Raw genomic sequence first — 19,087 nt, forward strand, 5'->3', positions numbered from 1 at the left:
GTATCAGGATGTGGAAGCCTCGAGTTTAAACCACTAACACCTGATCTTTTTAAGATTCAACATTTCCAAGTCCCAGGCCAGCTCTCTTCAAACTTGCACTGTATGCAGCTTCTGCTGTCAAGTTACAGAAAGCGCTGATGGCACCAGCGTATCGCCAGGGCATGAAAGGGTGTTTCCATGTTTTACTGGTAACTAATCTCTCCTGGCATACTCTCAGTCACTAACATTCACAAAATCAGAACAAGCAAGAGAGGCATTTGGGACAGTTCTCAGGGGTATAGTTTTTCAATCCAAACTGCCATCTGCAAGCCCAATTATGACAAGCTCTCCAGAACGTCCTCATCTGCGAGCTAGCCAGTGTGCAGGAAAGGTCGGACAAGAGCTTCTCACCCCCCCCAAGTTCCAACACAGCAGGCCTAACTGCAGTCTGCTGAGTGAAGTCCACAGAAAGGGAAGTGGTGCAAAATGGGACACTAGTTTTCCCCAATCCACCCAATTCCTGGAACCAGGAGGGAGTCACGGATGAGGCTGCACGGCCCAATAGTGCCCAGAGCCTACAGGAGGCATGACCCGGAGGTTATCAGCATAACCAAGCCTGATATGGTTATCAGCATAACCAAGCCTGGGGGAGTCACCCCAAAGAAAGGTGCGGTAAGACATCCATCTGCTGGAAGGAGAACATGCACGATCCTCACCACAGTAGTACTCTGGATTCAGGGACTCCCCAGTACGAAGAAAGGAGTACAGCAGAAATGCCTTGTGATACACATTCAGATCCAGGCTCAGGGGATCCAGCTCAGGGCACGTGGAGAGGTAAGCACCAAAAGTGGCCATGGCGATGAATTTCATCAGTTCCACATTGGGAACGTGGCCAAAGCTGCAATCGTATGAGTAGACACCGCCCACCTATGGGATGGATAAAGAAGATACCTGAGAGAGTACAGCAGTGCTGAGGACAAGGCAGAGGACCGGTAAAGGCCTCAAACAGGCAGAGAGGTCCCCTCTTCCCCTCTGGAGGTGAACGCCACCGACAGCAACCCACCTTCCTCCCTCTGGCAGGCAGCAGCCCCCCCACTCCCTGCTAACAGCAGACATACCTGTACAAAGGAGCAGGCCACTGTGCCACTGCGCAGCTGGTTGAGTAAAGTCTCGCACACAGCCACATCAGGGACACTAGTCACACCATCTGTAATTATTATTATACCTGTAGACAAGGCAGTATCTTAGTGCATCTTCCATCTCAACCAGCTACTGCTCTCTCAGTATATCCAACCGAGATAAAATTCAGGCAGGGCAAAAGCAGAAAGGAAAATCCTGAGGTTGGTTTAGAGCTTCCAAGGTGTTCTGGAGCTGGCAAACTTCCCAACTAGCAAAGCACTCAAGCAGAGCACAGCTTTGCACACCCTGGGCTGTCCTGAGCAACAGTCACAGCTGTGCTTCCTCACAAACTCCCTAACGCTGACACATGGCACGTGGTGCAGTGTTGTTCTCCCCATTCCCACCACCACAATTTTCCCACAGAGTGCAGAGCAAAAGCTGCTCTTGAAATTTCATCCCTAACAGAAGGGTCCACACACCAGCCCTTATTAAATTAATCTCAGCCTAAGGCAGGAGGAATACAACCCTTCACAAACAACTGGGCAAACTTTAACCCAGCGGACAAGGCCAACCTGCGCTGGAGTTGGAGGGCAGCAGCTGCAGCGCTAGGATCCCCTGCCGGACCATGCTGACGAGGCCAACATCGGCAGTGACAACAGACATGCTGGGCTTCCTCCCAGAAGACTCCTGCACATCACCAGGGCTCTCTTGGCTCAGGGGTGACAAATCCACCTGGAAAAGTAAAAAAACCAAAACAAAACACAAAGCCCCATGGGGCAGACTTCAGCCTAGCCCTAGTTCTCACTCTCACAAACAGCCATCAGTCTAGCAGCCCCATGGTACCACAGCCTTGGAACACTTCAGCAGACTCCACCTCTAGCTTTAATTTCCAGGTGCTCTCAAAGTCCTGGTCACTTGGGCCCCTTAGAACAGCTGGGCAAGGCTGCTCGGGTGTGGAGGAAGGGGACAACATGCTCAGAGCTGTATTATAAGCTGATTTCTCACAGAAGGGGAAAGACGAGACACTTTAGGGTCACTAAAGCTCCTCTGCAGAGCAAAGCAGCTTCCAATTAAAGAGATGGTGGATATCTCTGTTTCCTTTGTCATTTAGCAGAAGCTGCAGCTATTCAGCATCTACTCAAGTAAAGCCCAGAAACGCTGGAGAGGTAGAGACGGCTATGTCTCACTCAGGAAGCACTGCAGCAGAGGGGGTAAGGAGCCTCGTAAGGCCAAAGTCTAGTGCCTATACATTTAACTCTGTTCAAACAGCACTCGTCATGCAGTGCTGATATAAGCAAATGCAGGTAGGCTTCTCCTGCATCTTCTATGAAAAACATCCCCCAGGCAAAGCCTGAAATTTGTATAATTATACCGGTGAGGAACCTACTGCAGTCATAGTCCCCTCATCTCCAGAAGGCTCTGGCAGTTCAACCCTGTAATAAACTATTGCTTCATTTTTACTGCTAATACAGAGAATGGGCGAGACTCTCCCCTGCAAAGCTACAGATGATTGGAGCTGGGAAAAGAAAATTAGAACTAACTAAACTTCTGTTCTGCACAAATGGAAGCAGTCTGTGGCTGTGAGCAAAAAACCTGACTATCCATCACTTTAATTTGCCATCCTTAAATTCAGACACTTGTTGACAATGATACAGCTAATGCAACTTCAAAAGTAAAAAAGTTTCAGTCCCTGCCCCTCCCCTGGGGCCTCCCACCTCCACCCCACAGCCTGTGGCAGGACTCACCAGTCCCTCTGGCCTGAAAGCGCGTCTCTTTCCCCCATTTGCATGGGAGAAGTTACAGGGTAGTTTACCCTGAGAGAAATAATGCAGCAAGCAGGAATGCATACAAAGCACTGCAAAAACAGCAGTTGGACACAGCGGCAAAGGTATTTACTTCCTGCAATCTTCTTTCTGTTCCAGGACTGACGGTCTTAGCATTCAAAGATATAAATTTCAGCTAGAATATGAGATTTGAGGCACTTCAGATATGCAGCTGCAACAGATCACCAGTAGCCTCTTGCTCATCTGATTTTGAGACTTTTTTTTTCCCTTTTTGCCCAAATTCTAATAACTAATGCTAAATAAGGACTAAATAACCTCATCCAGGCCAAGAATGCCTGTGACTGCAAGGAGAGTGCCCACAGATATGATTGTGACTGCCGTGTGAACATGGCAGTATCACAATGTAATCTTCACATTCTTCATTTCCAAGATCAGGAGAGATGATCTTGATGAGAAATCCATAGACAGTCTGAATCCCTACAGTCTCACTTTTTATTTCATCCTAAGCTGTATTTTATTGTGCTATCATTAACTTGCTGATACCTATATCCGTGGCTATTAAACAGTATCTGCCACAGATTTCAAGGAGCATTAGAAACTGCACTGGCTGTTTATTCAGTTTCATGGTCAGTTTTCATGGTAACAAGGAAATATTTTCGTTCAAGAAATGTAACAAGGCCCAAGGGCATATTCACAGCTATTTATAGATTAATGATAGGGGCATAATCACCTCTCCCACCATCTTCTTCAGAGAGAAGGCACATCCTGCAGTTTGTCCCATGATGTACAAGAAGTCAGGCTGCTTTATTGCACAATGATCTTGCAGAAGGTAACCATTCTCAACAGTCCTTCTAAACACTTATTGGTTCTGCTTTCCTCAGTGTTCAAGTCTCATTACTGGATCCCACAAAGTTATCTTACAAACTCCTTAGCTGTTCCTTCTCCAGACCTATGCTGCTGTTCCTCTTGCCACCCCACACCGGAGGGGCCTCAGAGTGCAGATCTCCAGGGAGCCAAGAGACCCCAACCACCTCTGCCCTCCTTACCTGCGGTTTGGGTTCGTACTGTTGCTGGAGCATCTCTGCCACTTTGTTCTCAAAGGCACACAGCTGTGTGTAAACTTGGTGCAGAAAGGCCTCTCGCTTCGACTCATCCAGCTGACAGCCCTGGAATAGCACCTGGCCAAAGGACAGTCATCAAGTTAAGCTTTTATAGTAGCAGCCCCCAAAATGGTACAGAGGAACACAGTTCTGCACGGTGAAGTTCAGACACATCCCTGACAAAGTACAGGTACAGCACAGGCCTCTTCTCACTATTCCTGCTCAGGGCCAACTGCCTGTGAGCAGCAGTGTCTTGTGGCATTTGCAGTGCACTCCGCAGCAGATGCTCACATCACTCTGTGGGAAATCTCCTTCTTGGGTAAGAAATTTCTACTTCATTTGCTTTCTTCCAGGATAAGCAGTTGTCAGGAGAAAGCGATGTGGGATCCTTGTTAGATGCCATTAACTCTGGTCTGATGTTTCTAAGGAAGGCCTGTTTGTTCCAACCTAACTCACCTATAGACTGATCCAATTATCTTCCAGTAAGTGGCTGGATAAAGGAACAGCAAATTGAATAAAGAAAAGAAAAAATTATACTGGACATTACAAAAGAGGCTGAGTGATATGATAGAGTGAGCCTGCCACCACAGAAACCCCCCAGGCTGACAGGGATGACACTTGTGTTTACAGATGCCATCATTGTACAGGCAATCGCTGTCCACAACCAGGAGGCAAAAAAGAAACAACGCGTAGACAAAGAACTCAATGGACGGGTGGGACGCTGCACGTTATCCACATTCCCTCAACCACAGATGGGCAAGACCTCATAGTGACATAGGAAAAGTAAATGATTACAATATAGACAGGCTTTCCTGGATGAGTGATACACATATATTCCTTTTCCTCCATAAAAGGAACATAAAGCTTATCCAGTTGTACCCAGAGATTACAGTTCCTGGCCTCATACAATAAACGGGTCTTTAGAGAGATTCAAAGAAGAAAAACGTAGCAACTTCAGAGTGCTCAATTTAGTGTAAATAGAGGAGATACCGAGGCAAAGCATGATGGTGTCTGCAGGATAGCTGCACAAGATGACACACAAAACATCATGGGCAAATGGAGAAATTCCTGCTACGCTTACTTTGGTAAGACCTAAGAATGGACCAAAGCGAGGGCCATGCTCTTCAAGCACTAGACAGACCATTAAAGGCTGCAGCCTCGCAGAAGGCTTGGGCAGAGGCGGGCTGGGGAGAGAGAGGGACAGAGCAAGCATAGACTAACAGGCTCCTCCTCTTACCACCCACTTTCCCTGTATTAGCAAAGGGATGAAATACACCATCAGAAACGTGAAAATAATGTGAAAATACCGTGAGATGGAAGGGATCGAGGATAAACTTCAAAAACCACGCTGGCACCATAAAACAGACTTCAATTTATTAAACAGACCTGCCCTGGCTCAAGTAAAATCTCACTGATAATCTCAATACTGGGGCCAGCTGCTCTCTCCAGCAAGGAGAAACATATTCATACCAGTGCAAAAAGAGAGCAAGGTTTGTAGGAAGAGGCAATTATTTTTTAATAAACCACTGCTACACAGATGGAGCAGGCAGACAAGCTTTTGGGCACACCAGCTCTTCTTGAATGCTTCAAGCTAATTATAACAGGCCAAAAAGAATTAGTCAACAAAAATAAATAAATAAAAAACAACAAAAAAACCCAAACAAAACAACAACAACAAGCACACATTTGACATGAGGGAAATATTCCCTGTGGCCCAACTCTGAGACCGTGCCTGTGGGCGGCGTTCTCTGCTGGGCCCTGCTCCCCCAGGAGAAACCTCCGCTTCCTGCCCAGAAAGGAGAAGTTGCTCGCATACACTTCCCCACCGCACCAGGCTGCACATTTTAATGAGACAAGTCTGCAGCATCACAGATAGCAGAGCCCAGTTACCACATGTCCCCACTTTCCTTTGTGTTCACAGGAAGCCCATACAGCGAGCTCCTCACACGCTAAGCCGTGCCAAGGGAGAGGCTGAACTTTACCTGATGGGACTGCAGGCCAATGATGGAGGAATAAGCCTGGATAGTGACAAAGATCTCTGGCTGGTAGATAATGTCTGAGCCAGGGATACGAAAGGGTCTTAACAATCCCACCAAGCATCGGGAAAGGGCATGAAACACTTCATCAAAAATTATCTCCCCTGTTGAGTCATCCTGCAGAAACAGAGAAAGGGAACAGCTTTTTCATCATCTAGGACTTTCAGTCTCATTGCTGGTTGCCCCACCACACAGAGCCAACAGCAAACATCCTTCTGCAATGGCAACTGGATTAAAATGACAGCTGCCCGTAAACAAAAGTCATGCATTGAGCATTCAGCAGAGAAACAGGATCTGCCATTAAGCTGCCTAGCTAGGAGCACTACATGCTGCCCTCCTGGGAAAAGCAAGGCTTCTGCAAAAGTCAAGACTAACACAGAGAGGAATAAGCCTTCTCAGCAAATAGAAGCAGGTCAAGCCTTTTAATGCAGAACACCCCAAAAGGCAGTTTCTGCCCTTACCACAATCCCCGTGGAAGGGCTCAGATCAAGTTCAATCACAAATCGGTACTGGCGGGCCAGGAAGGTGACCCGCGTAGAGGGCACGAGGAGATAGGGCCTGGGCTGGACGGGCTCGTCTGGCTGCCACCCGTTAGGCAGGATGCTGAGAACATCAAGTTCATTTTCTGACTTCACCTACAAGAACAAGTATATGATACATGAGAGAATGTCAAGCCAAGCCAGAGAAACGATCAGAGAAGGGAACTGGATTAAGATCTGCAGGGTCCAGCTACTCATGAGAGGCGCAGAGCCAGCTTGCTACATCAGGCCGTGGTGACACCATCCAGCCCTGGGCACCAACTCACCAGCTCCGGCTCGGGCACAGCCCAGATGACCTGATGGAGTCGGCTGAGGACCCAGGCGAGGCGCACGTTGCGGGAGATGCGATAGTCTTTCTTCATCAGGAGGAAGACATGCCCTGCCTCCTCCACCTGTGGTGAGAGGACAGCGGCCCAGGTCACCCCAGGGCTTGGCGGGCACCAAGGAGGGCACCGAGGCGGGCACCCAGGAAGGCACCGAGGAGGGCACCGAGGAGGGCACCCAGGCGGGCACCCAGGCGGGCACCCCGCCCCCAGGCCGCTTCGGCCCCGCACCCCTCGCCTTCCCTCACAGGCCAGGCCAGGCCAGCCCCGCCGCTCCCCACCGCGGCCCTGTCCCCCGCACCGCGGCTACCCCGCACCTCGCTCCTGCCCCCGGCTCCCGATTCCCCCCTCCCCAGCTCAGCTCGGCCCGGCGCCGGCTCCCCCGGCCCGCTCCCACCTCCGAGTCGGGCCTCTCGGCGGCCGCCATGTCCAGCGCGGCCCCGCCCCGCGCCCTCTGACCCCCGCCCCGGCGCCCGCCCGGCCCCCGCGGCGCAGGCCTGACCCGGAAGCGCCGCTCTCCCGTGGCAACGGGCCGGCGCCGCCATGCAGGTGAGGGGCGCCGGGGCCGGGCCGGGGCTGAGCTGAGCGCGGCTGCGGCCCGTCCGGGAGCAGCGGGCCGCGGCCCGGGCCGGTGGCGGGGCGGGGAGGCGCTGCAGGCCCGCTCGGGCCGCTGGCGGGGCCTTGCCGCGGGCGGGAGGCCAGCGCGGCCTGCGGGGCCGGGCTCCGCGTTTCGGTGTCCGCTGCCACGGACGCCCCGAGCTCCGCGGGGCTCGGCCTGAGGCAGCGGCCAGTGCCGCTGCCGCCTTTGGCCCGGCCCTGGCGGGGGCTGCGGCGGTGATGGCTGCCCGCCCTCGGCCCGGCCGCTGCCGGGGGTCAGACCCACCCCGGGCTGCAGCAGCCTGGGGGGGAGACGGAGCTCGGCCTCGAGCGGCTGGTGCCGTGCTTTCCTGCGCAGCGACCTCCCCTCGCTGCACGGCTGCGGGGTGAGCGTGTGTACGGCTGTCTGAGCGGGCCTCTCGCTCTCAGCCCTCGCTGCAGCCCTCGGTAAGAGCCATCAAACCTTTGGGTCCACCTGCCCAGCAGCCTGGCTTGGCCACTAGCCAAGAAGCCGATGCCCAAAAGAAGTTGTGAGAGCAAAATAAGCTACTGATGTCATTCTGCATAAACCATTGCAAGCACATCCCTTGTGTTTAATAGCCTTGAATGAATTTTCACTGATGGAAGAAGGAGCTAGTTCCTTCTTGAAGCGCTGTGAATTTTTAGCATCCGTAATGTCTGATGGAAAAGCGTTGCAGAGGTTAATGATAGGTTAACGGGCTGTAGAGATCAACCTCCTTTGGTTTGTTTGAAACCGCTGCCTGCTGGCTTCATGCAAGTCTTCCAGTTGTCCTACCGGAAAAGAAAGTGAAAAGGCATTGTCCTGCAAGTCCTCGTCTGTAGGGTTTGCTTTATTGTCTCTCCTCGTTTCAGCCACCTGCACATACTGGTCTCTTTTCTAACTTCTGCATCTATGGAACTGATGAATATTCCTGATCATCAGTGTTGCCCTTATTTGTACATATTCCTACTATATCCCTTTTCAGTTGGAGGGACAAGCGTGACATATAATATTCAAGATGCAAATGAGGCATGCATTTATACGATGACATAACAATCCTTAGTTTTCTGTTGCTTTCCTAATACATCCTGTTATCGCTTTTACTTCCTTGACTGCTTCTTGAGTCTTGGGCAGATGTTTTCACGGGTTACCCTCAGATAATCCCGAGATCTTGTTTCTGAGTGATAACGTTATCAGCTCAGAGAATGTCATTGTGTATGGAAAGTCAGGATTGGTTTTTTTTTTCCCCCTTTGTTTTGCCACGTGCATTGCTTTACATTTACCTACTCTGAATTTCACCTTTACCTCTCAGTTGCTCCGTATCAGGATGTCCTTCAGCAACCCCTCCCATAAGCCCTATCTTTACTACCTCGGGGCAATTTACTATTGCTAACAAACTCCTTAAAGCACTGCTGGAATATAGCATATGCCTGCAAGAGGCACAGCATTCCTTGGAAACTCCGGTCAGTCTTATTGCATGCATGCTTTGCAGTGCTTACATCTGCTTCCAGCTCCTAACGGCTTTGGAGAGAGACTACGAAAGAAAGAGGCTTGGAGTATGCTGCTGCCGCAAGAGCAATGCCTGTGCAATAGGATTTCATTCATCCTCTTCAGGGCTTCTTGGATAAGCACAGGCAATGGGCCAGGTGAATTGTCACGGGTGCGTATGCCTGCCACCCCTGCAGTAAGACACTGGCTACCAGCCCAACTTGTAATACAGGCATCAGTTAATCTTCTTGCACAAACACAGTGCACACAAACAGTTGTAGACTCATTTCTTAATTGCACAGGAACTGTGTACTCCCATCACAAGATGGAGGAGAGTGTTTGTATCGCGAGGTGGACCACTCAGCAATGCGCTCCGTGAATCCGCTCCATGGACTGGGGATCAAAACCAGAGTTGACTCAGCCATTTCTTCTAGGGTGCTTAAGTAAAGTGAAGTCTGATCAGGGGTTACTAAAAAAAGCCTTTATAGCCTTGTCAGACTATAAATAAAATAGAATAATTTTGTGTTCTCGTGAGCATGGAAGATGCCTCTCTCCAGTGAAGCTCACGCTGGTGCAGTGTATTTAAACAGAACAACAACAAACCCAATAGCAAGCATGCCAACAGCCTGAGTCACTCTATCTGCTTTCCCAATCAGCATTCCCTTTCTATTATTTGATTGCTTTGTCCCACCCTCCTTATGGATTATTATTGTACAGCTCTCGACTTACATGAGCAGTTCATTAAGGCCAGGACTTTAATTATATTTTGCGCAATACGGTAGTATGAATAAATTAGAATAGATAAGATTCTAGAGAGTTTTTGCAAGAGTCAGGTGTATGCCTTGATGTCTTTGGCCACAGAACCCCTGTCCTGACACTCTGTCACCATCCTCCCTCACCTGGGGACGTCAGTGGAAAAGGTTATTTAAACAACGTAATCCAGAGCAAAAGGCAGGAGGTGATGTGTGCCTGTGTCGGTATGTGCGGCCTCTGTCACGCCAGGGCCTCTTGCAGCTGGGAAGGCACAAGTAGAATAGGAGCTGCCAGTTTCTTTAGCAGCTGGAAGTGGCACTTGGGCAGGAAGAAAGTAAAGAATGAGGTGAAGGGCAGAAACTGGAGTCTTTGGGCCATAGACCTGATACTGATTTTGCAAAGGGCTGTTTTGGATGAAGACATCGCTGTGCCCACATCTGCTGTCAGAAAAGGTTGAAGGAATGCTAATCTACTTTGAGCTGGGTTAGCTTAAATGGCTCGTAAAGGTGGCACGAGCTAACTTTGATGACTTTGCCTGATGTTGTAAAAAGCAGATGTAAGTGATAATGTCTTCACTATACTCATCTAGATCTTAAAGAGGACAGCTAGCCAAGGGTTTGTCTCAGGCACAAGTCTCTTGCCTAAGTGTTCTGACCCAAGGGGAAGGGGTCAGTGTGAAACCATAGGATTTTTATTTCCAGAGTCTCTGTTTGCTTCCCCTGAAAAGGAGGCTCTGTAGGAGGGATTGGACTATGGATGCATGTGTGTGGATCCACCACACCTTGGGAGGGTGTTAAGCTTTGTCCTCATCCCTTGTCTTGGCTTTTTTTAGAGAGAGGAGAAGCAGCTGGAGCTGACCCTGGAGGCGCTCATCAGTCAGGTGGCCGACCTGAAGAACTCCTTGGTCAGTTTTATCTACAAGCTGGAGAACGAGTATGACCGACTCACATGGTAAGGTGTCTCACAGAGCTGGGGGCACTGTCGATCACTGCTGAAGCCGTTCCAGACGCGGCTCAAAGGACCACAAAGTATAATTAAAAGCCATTAGCCTGTTGTCAGTAGGTTTAAATTTGCTTTTCACATTTCTGCTTCAGGAACTACTACACGCCTTCCACCAGAAAACCAGTTGAAATCCATTGGTTTCATGCTGTATAGTAATAGAGTCATGCTAACACCTTTTAATCTAGACACTTTATGAGAACTAGACTTGCATCTGCAGTGACTGGAAGCTTCTCAGACAAAGTATCTTAGAGACCCATATACGCTATAAAATGAGCAATGGTTCTTTCTGCATTTCTTGACCTTTCTGGCCTTTTCTGGCTATGGTATAAACTGAGCTCTTTTGTTTTGCTGGTTCTGCATGTTTTTACCAGACAGTCTGAGAGACTTGCAAGGTGGCATTGTCTTCCTGATGGAGCTTAAAGATGTTATAGCTACAGCTTAATAAACTATACAGTATCTTAGACAGTGTCTGCCACTGCAGCAAAGCTTCATAGGCAGTTAGCGTTTATAGTTAATGTTGCAGAAGGCAGGAGAGGTGATGAATCCCCCAGAGAGAGCAAGCTGAAGGGGACCTCTTTGACAAGATTATCAGTTATTTTGCTTCATTATTGCTTAGTCTGGATAGCCAAGCTATAAATATTGTCTCTCCTGGCTGTTTCTCAGGCCTTGCTCTAGAATTGCACTGGGAGAGACAGTGATAAGGAGAGCGTTGCTTCTGTGTATGTGACTGAGATCCCAAACAACTGCCACTTCCAGTGGTACTGCTTGTCCCTGGGCTATTTGCAGCAGGGACTGGGGTTTGTCCACACCTGCACATTCAGCCCTCGGTTTTACTGCTTACTGCCTGGAGTAGACTGATTTGAGGAGTAATAGTGTTATTTCCTCACTTCTCAGCCATTTGAGTGAAGAAGAGATACAGGCCATCTGTGACATCCTTTCCCATGTTCTGTCCTCTTTATTTGCTTTCCCAGGCCTTCAGTTCTGGACAGCTTTGCATTGCTCTCAGGGCAGCTGAACACCTTGAATAAAGTGCTGAAGCATGAGAAGACCCCACTATTGCGAAACCAGGTTATCATACCCCTAGTGCTGTCTCCAGACCGTGATGAGGAGATCATGGTAAGAAACTTCCCTCTGAGTGGTTGGCCCTGGAGTATCAGAAAGTGCTTGTGTATCTGCTCCAGCTTGCCATTCCTTGTGCTTGGCATTCCTCAGATCTGAGTGTAGAGAAAGAAAAGGTGATGAGTAGTTCTGCCTGGGACCTGCTTTGCTGGGGGGCTTTCACCTACAAGCACTTGCACTGGATACACTTTACAGGAGGTGTTCCTGTCCATAAATACATTATTTTCATGATGTTGGGGCTGAAAGAGATAATGTCATACTGTGTAACTGGGAGGTCTCCTTGCAAGCTCCTGGTTTCCTCTGCTGTAGCTGTGCTGTTTCTGTCAGACATCTGCATCTAAATGTGCACTGTTTGTCATCTGACCAACATGGGGTGTGCTACAGAACCTCCGGCATGCACTGGCAACATTTATTCTCTGCTTGAGCAAGAAAACATTTCAACTGATCATGGCCACGTTGGTGGGATTGCACTGCAGACCCCCGTGGGTTGCTCTGACTAAAGAGGCACAGTGCAGGAATTCATAGACAAATTGTTGAAACTTCCTCACGCTCCCCAGACCAAGGTTTCCCCACAGCATGCTACTAGCCTTGTTCCAGCACCGTGGCCTGTGCTCTGGTCTTGAGCTGTCTGAGTGCTGGGCTGGAGGAGGAGGCTCTGAGTGTGGCTTGTCCAACTATTGCAGCGGCAGACAGAGGGGCGTGTGCCAGTGTTCAGCCATGAGGTTGTGCCTGACCATCTTCGAACTAAGCCTGACCCTGAGGTGGAGGAGCAGGAGAAGCAGCTGATCACAGATGCAGCTCGAATTAGCCCTGATGTGGCACAGGTAGGTGAAGAAGAGTTTGATACTTCTGCCTCTTAGTCCGAGGGCACAAGATGCCCTTTAACTCTGCTTGCTTCACCCTTCCATCTGACAGTTTTCTTTTTTGCTCTGTCCTTTTCTGTCTGAGATTACTCCAGCTGACCCTAGCTAAGGTTTGGTTTCCTCCACAGTTTCAGAAACCAAGGGTATCCAGCCCGCTGGCTGTTCACAGGAGGTGCCATCAGACGAGTCAGAGAAAGGCGAAGGCTATCCCATCTCCATAGTGCCCTCCTGCGTGCATTAGCACTGGGCTTTCTAGGCTCTGCTACCAAAATGCTTATGTTTGGTTACACAGACCCTTGTTCATTTACCTTGCTGGCTTGTACTGAGTTGGAGGTATCCTGGCGGTTTCTGATGGTTTTCATTTTGCAGAAACAGATCCAAAGTCTGAACAAAATGTGCTCAAATCTGCTGGAGAAAATCAGTAAAGAGGAGCGTGAATCTGAAAGTGGAGGTATGTCACTGAAGTGGAAGTGGGGTACAGGGTCCAAGCAGCAGGCTTGAGAGAGTACTGGCAAAATAGGTAAATCAGAGAGCCTGAAGCATGGGAAATGCAGATGAGCAGCATAGATGAAAGCATTCCAGAAGATGCAAGGTTGGCTGTCCTGGAACCCCCTAACTTGAAAAGGGGTCTTGTGGGTGCGAGGTGTCCTGCTTGTGTGACCTATGCATGGCAGGAAGGTCATTCCAGCCCTTTGCCATGTCCCCCTCTGAGGAAGTGGTAAGTATTTACCAAGAAAACATCCCAATCAACTTGGATTAATAAAAATAGCTGTGAAAATGTAATAGCAGTGAATGGGAAACCCCTTAGCTATGTTCTGAATGAGTCCACAACATGTTTGTTGGCAGACTTTTGTGTGACGTCCTCTAGATGATGGCTTCTTCAGACTCATGGTCAGCCTTTTCTGGTTCTGACTCTGATGCTGGACATCCGTATTTTATTGCTCTCGGCCATCAGCTGTTCACTATTCCTGGGAGTGCTATGCACAACTCTTAAAGGTAGTGGGGATTTTTTTTGGTCATCTTTGACACACACATAGTGTAAGCAAGGACCCAGGCACAGATTCTGTCTGGTTTCCAGGATTAATACTATAACTGGGCAGGTGTGTGGTAGAAAAACTCGCAGACACCATGCTGCTCATGAGTCTCCAGAAGGGGATGTTGCCATTGTTTATCTAAAACACAGTGCTTGTTACCTACCATAGGATGCCTTTACTGGGAACATGCTTATGGGCATGGAGGAGTTGGCGCTCTCTGTCCTCCTTCCCTGAGCAGCGTATGCCCTGCTCTCAGTGGAGAAGTTCATGGATCACCGCTGTCCCTGGATTTTGCAGCTTCTTTGACCCTGCTGAGACTCTTGTAGGACAGCTTGCCAGAAGCTGATCTCTATTACATGCACCAAAATAGCAGAAAAGTAAATTCAGGACCAGCTATGCTACTTTTTAGACTTGATTGCTAGAATGCTCCAAGATCACTTCTTTTTCTACAGGTTTACGACAGAACAAGCAGACTTTCAACCCTGCAGATACCAACGCGCTGGTAGCCGCTGTGGCCTTTGGGAAAGGACTGTCAAACCGGAGACCCCCTGGCTCTGGAGGATCTGTCCAGTCAGGTCAACCAGGAGCTGGTGGCATCATTGCAGGTGCTTCAGGCATGCAGCAGGTCCCAATGTCAGGTGCACCAGCTCAGCAGCAGCCAATGCTGGCAGGAGTGCAGATCGCGCAAGCAGGACAGCCAGGTAAATACATTGCATATCTGAGAGCAATTGAAATGCAGGGAGCAAGAAAGACAAATGCAGATGTAGAGATTCTTCCCCAGCCACCTTTTAGATATAACCGAGTAAGAGGTTCCTTTCTGGCCTTAACAGCATGAGTCAGGTTGTAACAGTGGAGTAACACCTGCTTAAAATTGGCTCAGAGGTTGAAATGGATCCCAGCCATCCAGCTTCAGCTTCTTAACTCGCACTGCAATAGCATTTTAATAATAGACTTAGTGAACATAGGAATCAATATGGAGGGAGATCACAGTGTAGTTTTGCAGGGATCTATGCTGGGGGTTTTGCTGTCAAATTTAAGTTGTGTGTAGGCAATAAAAGTGGAAAAGTTTGATGACAATGAGTTATTTAAGGTAAGAAAAAAACAAAAGCTGTCTGTAAAGAGTCACAGAATGATTTTATATACCAACTGACTTCACTTAATAATAGTAGATTACATTTGTATTAAATCTAAAGTGAAAACACATAGGCATAGCAGTTTGACTTTACATGTCCAGCACCTGGACTCTAATGTAGTTACTTGTATTTGGGAAATAGACACATGACATAATAGTTCTGTAAACATATTAATTGGATGTTCAGTTGGGGCAAAAATGCAAACCAAATGTTAGGAATTACTAGCAAAAGAACAGAGAAACAGAGCATATCATTACATCATTGTATAAATCCATTGGGCACCCACACCTGCAATATTATGTGCGGTTCTGATCTCTTCTCTGCTACCGGGGGTAGCTTTGGGGTAGGGAGAAGAAAGTATGGAAGCCTATAAAATCCCAAATTGTATTCAGCAGGTGAATGGGGAATGATTGTTTACTGTTTCCCATGATACAGAAGGATCAACGAAAGTGCACCGATGAAAATATCAGCTTGTAGATTCAGAACGAAAGGGGGATACTTTTCTGAATACTAAATAATTATACTGTAGAGCACATTGCCAAGTGTGTGATAGGTAGATAAAGTTTATATGAGATGGAAAAGTAAGTAAGCAGGTAAATACCTGGATGAAAAGTCAGTCAGCAGCTAATCCTGAAGATACCATCTCTGACTCCAAGTCCCTGAGCCCCACAATATGTTAGAAGCTGAGGGGGTATTCTGCAGAGGTATCCCCGCAGGCTTGCCCTGTTCTGGTATTCCTCCTTAAATGTCCTCTGCTGTCAGGAATGGGTTTGTCCTGGGGGACCTACGGGCCTAACCCTGTACTGTCATTCTTATGTTCATGTTAATTGAGATTTTGAAGATTGGATATCCTAATTGGTGTTTTCTTGCCTGTATAATGACTGTTGTTCAGAAATGAACTTGAGCAACAATATTAATCCTAAGTTAATTATGTATTTCTGTAAGAGTTAGAAAGTAATTTCCACTGTGATCTGGAGACAGAAAAGGCCCCTGTGATTTCTGCCTGCATACCCACAAACGCTGTCTCCAGGATGGGAGGACAGTCGCTTCTGTACATCAAGCAGAGCGTGCTGGTAACAAGAGCACTTGTCCAGCCTGTGTTACCGGGAAGTTCCCTTTTGGTAAGAGCAGCTATACTGGGTTTCGCCAACGGTCAGTCCCACTATCCTGCTTTTGATAGCGCCCATAACCAAGGCTGAAAGAATATAGGAACAAAGTATATCCTGACAGCAGTTGTTTAGGGATTTTAAGCCAGAGTTTGGTTTGAGACCAGTGGGTATCACAGCCATCAATTTCTGCAGTTCCTTTTTGAATTACAATTTTGACTTCTACAACACATATGGCAATATGTCCCACAGCTTTATCACATGTTTGGCCTAAAAAAATTTCCTTTTTATGTTTAAATCTTTTGTCTGATAATTTTATTGCATGTTTCCTTTTTACCCGTGTTGTGAGAAATGGTGAATAATCATTCCTCAGTTACTTTCTCCATACTTGTTTTCATTTTTTGGAAGTCTGTCATGTCCTCCACCCTTTGTCCATCTTTTTTTTTTTCCCCCAGCTAGTGAGCCCTATTCTGTTTAATATGTCTGTGCGAAAATTATAATATATCTTGGACCATCCTTGTCACTCTTACCTGCACCTTTTCTGTTTGTTTTCAAGACTGGGAACACCGGCACCGCTCACAGTATTCCAAATGTGGGTGAACCATGCAGTCCTGTTCACTCTCCCTTTTGGAGTATTTGTCTACTGATTGTTAGTGGTGAAGTGATATCAGATTGCCTGCCAATTCATTGCAGGCAATGACCCGCTTTGGATATGTTTGAGAAAATTTAATAATATTTATTCTTTTAGCCATTTGCTCATTGAATCTTTTATTGTCCTGCTGCCTACAGTTTTAATTTTCAGAAGTTGTCCTTTTTTTCTGTTCTAATTTGAACACACATTCCACTTTCTGAAGGAGTGTTCTTTTAATATCCTTCTGTGCTGCTCTTCAATCACTCTTTGTTTATTTTTCTGATCATCTCGGTTTTGTCTAGCACTGTACACTTATTGTAAACTGCTAGTACAATGTCTTTGAACACACTCCCATGTGTGATTGGTATCAGCAAAGAGTAATAATGCCCAAGAGGTGGATGTGGTTAAGAGAAATTAAGAGATCTGAGAGAGGCTTAGTAATTTAAATATACACCCTGACTATAAATAATGCTACATGGAAGGAGATACAGGCTCTTGTGTTTGCCTCTCTGGAATGGAAATGGAGATCAGTCTGGGTACTTCTGTGAGACTGAACAAGTCCCACACTCCTGTAGGAGCCTCCTGACAAAGAGAAAGGCTTGTTTAGGATGGAACAAGGAGAGAATTTGAGGGGATAGCAGGGGGGCACAGGAATTGTCAAGGAGATTTCTCAACAGAGAAAGATGCCAATTTGTAGAAGAGATTGATTGTGTTAGGTCAGAAGCTGGCAGATGCTGTAGCAGGTAAGCCTAGTGTGGTACCTGGAGCGGAACAGGAAAAGCCCAGACAGGGTTGTTGTGAGTCTTGCATGCTCCTGAGGAAACGTCCTCTCATACAGCCCATTTTGCACTGCTTTTTCTTTTTCTTTTTTCTCTCTCCAGGAAAAATGCCAAGTGGCATAAAAACAAACATCAAATCTGCCTCAATGCATCCGTATCAGAGATGAGCTGAGATGAACCAGACCCAGGGAACAGCAGTTACGAGCATTGTTCCTGCTGCAGCCACCGCACCTGGATTCCTTCTAGGATTTCCAGGTCCCTTCACATGTCCACATACCATATCCAGGGAGACAGGGGTTATGAGGCCCTTCTCTGGGTTTTATTTAGTGCTGGGTGGCTTGTGTGGAGCTGTTAGCGGCCATGTCTCCTGGACACAAGTACTTCTCTGTTCAGTCAGAGCAGAGGACTTTGCTTCTGGTATTGATCCCATCTTCTTCAGCTCCGGCCTGGAGGACGACGACCCTTTCCTGATGCAGAACCTGAAGAGCTGCACAGAGCACTCTGCTCCTTGTTTCTGCTTGTTTGCCCAGAACGTTCGTTCTTTACTCCCTCTTGTTGAATAAATACCTTGTTATGCACACTATGAGACACTGGTGTCCATCTCTCGGGTCATAAGGACTCTCATTTCTCTTTGGGTAAGGCTACAGAGCAGCTCCAATCTAAAATACACAGAAAATGTTGGAGGCTGAGTGCTGGAGCTGCAGGCTTATGTGTAAAGAGCTGTTATAAAGTGAGTCAGCAGGGTACAAACATAAGCAGTAAACATCTTGTTCATTGTAAATCCATTATGACTATACCCCAGAAAGCAAAATACTGGGAAAGACTGTTACAAGGCTCACAGCAAGAAGGCAGCATTTCAGGAACAGGAGCACAGAGCTGCTGCGAATCGCAGCTGGATCTGATTTCACTTCCATAGTTCTCTGCTTCTGTGTTTCCTATAAAGTTTCTTAGCTACTTCAGGATTAATTCATCACTTCAGTAGAGGTATTTCAATCTGCTCAGGACCGTGGCACCTCTGAATTGGCCAGGCTGTGAGGTCTGGCCCATTTCTCTTTGGAACTGGGCATTGTGAAGCCATCCCTGTTCTACTTTCTGCCCTTGAGCTGTAACATATAATCTGGCTAATAAAAGATTCCTCTGAGAATAAAGGGTGGGGACGCATGCCCACAGAGCCTGTCAGTACATACAGCACTATCCCAAAGACAACCGTCGTCGTGCCTCTTGCTGCTTTTGCCTGGACTTCCTTTTTGACTTGTGGTGAAAGCCAGCACTGTATTTTACTCAATAGCATCTGTCAGCAATCTTACGGGTGAGGAAATCTCCACTCAGCAGATACAGCCTGCAGCTGCTCCTGCACTGCTTGCCTCTGAGCTAATCAGATCCAGCTTATTTGTGGAGGCTGTGGGCTGCTCTCCCAAAACAAAACCTTCCACAAAGCTGTGACTAGGGCAGTTTTCGACCCATTTTGATGTGTGGGGCCCTTGAAAAGCACTGAGCTGGGAAGCAGAAAGTTGAGCTGGAAGCACAAGCAGCTTATACAAGAAGCAAAGCCACTCCAGTATGAATGAGCCCAGCGACATGTCTGCGATGGCACCAGCCCAGCCAGACCGATGGGATTGCTTTTTGCTCCTAATGAACACGGAGCTCCTGGCTCTCTCGGGAGCCACTGACTGCAGTGGGGAGCTGGCGGGAAGGCAGGAG

General features: G+C 47.9%; 2 protein-coding genes across 17 annotated transcripts in view; one reads left to right on the forward strand and one right to left on the reverse strand.

The window, feature by feature from the left end:
* SZT2 (SZT2 subunit of KICSTOR complex) overlaps window positions 1–7,324 on the reverse strand; it is a 58,976-nt gene extending 51,652 nt beyond the window's left edge. For 15 of the 16 annotated variants that reach the window (XR_014228442.1, XM_082314557.1, XM_082314558.1 and 12 more), the window contains exons 1-8: window positions 7,278–7,324; window positions 6,824–6,949; window positions 6,480–6,653; window positions 5,965–6,135; window positions 3,929–4,060; window positions 1,671–1,830; window positions 1,098–1,204; window positions 696–906 (exon numbers count right to left, since the gene is read on the reverse strand). Coding sequence is in view for 15 of the 16 variants with exons in the window: in XM_082314557.1 (XP_082170683.1) it covers window positions 696–906; window positions 1,098–1,204; window positions 1,671–1,830; window positions 3,929–4,060; window positions 5,965–6,135; window positions 6,480–6,653; window positions 6,824–6,949; window positions 7,278–7,307 (1,111 nt within the window). In the remaining variant the exon portion in view is untranslated. The remainder of the gene's footprint in view (window positions 1–695; window positions 907–1,097; window positions 1,205–1,670; window positions 1,831–3,928; window positions 4,061–5,964; window positions 6,136–6,479; window positions 6,654–6,823; window positions 6,950–7,277) is intronic. The other variant, XM_082314565.1, reaches the window with a different exon arrangement.
* An 18-nt stretch (window positions 7,325–7,342) lies between these two features.
* Window positions 7,343–17,929, forward strand: MED8 (mediator complex subunit 8). The gene is made up of 7 exons (XM_082314570.1): window positions 7,343–7,429; window positions 10,552–10,670; window positions 11,693–11,837; window positions 12,524–12,664; window positions 13,073–13,154; window positions 14,190–14,438; window positions 17,489–17,929. The coding sequence occupies exons 1-7, from the start codon at window positions 7,424–7,426 to the stop codon at window positions 17,551–17,553; spliced, it is 807 nt and encodes a 268-aa protein (XP_082170696.1). The 5' UTR covers window positions 7,343–7,423; the 3' UTR covers window positions 17,554–17,929.
* Window positions 17,930–19,087: the final 1,158 nt, after the last annotated feature.

The sequence above is a fragment of the Platalea leucorodia genome (genome assembly GCF_965183815.1).
Source record: "Platalea leucorodia genome assembly, chromosome: 5".
NCBI lineage: Eukaryota > Metazoa > Chordata > Aves > Pelecaniformes > Threskiornithidae > Platalea > Platalea leucorodia.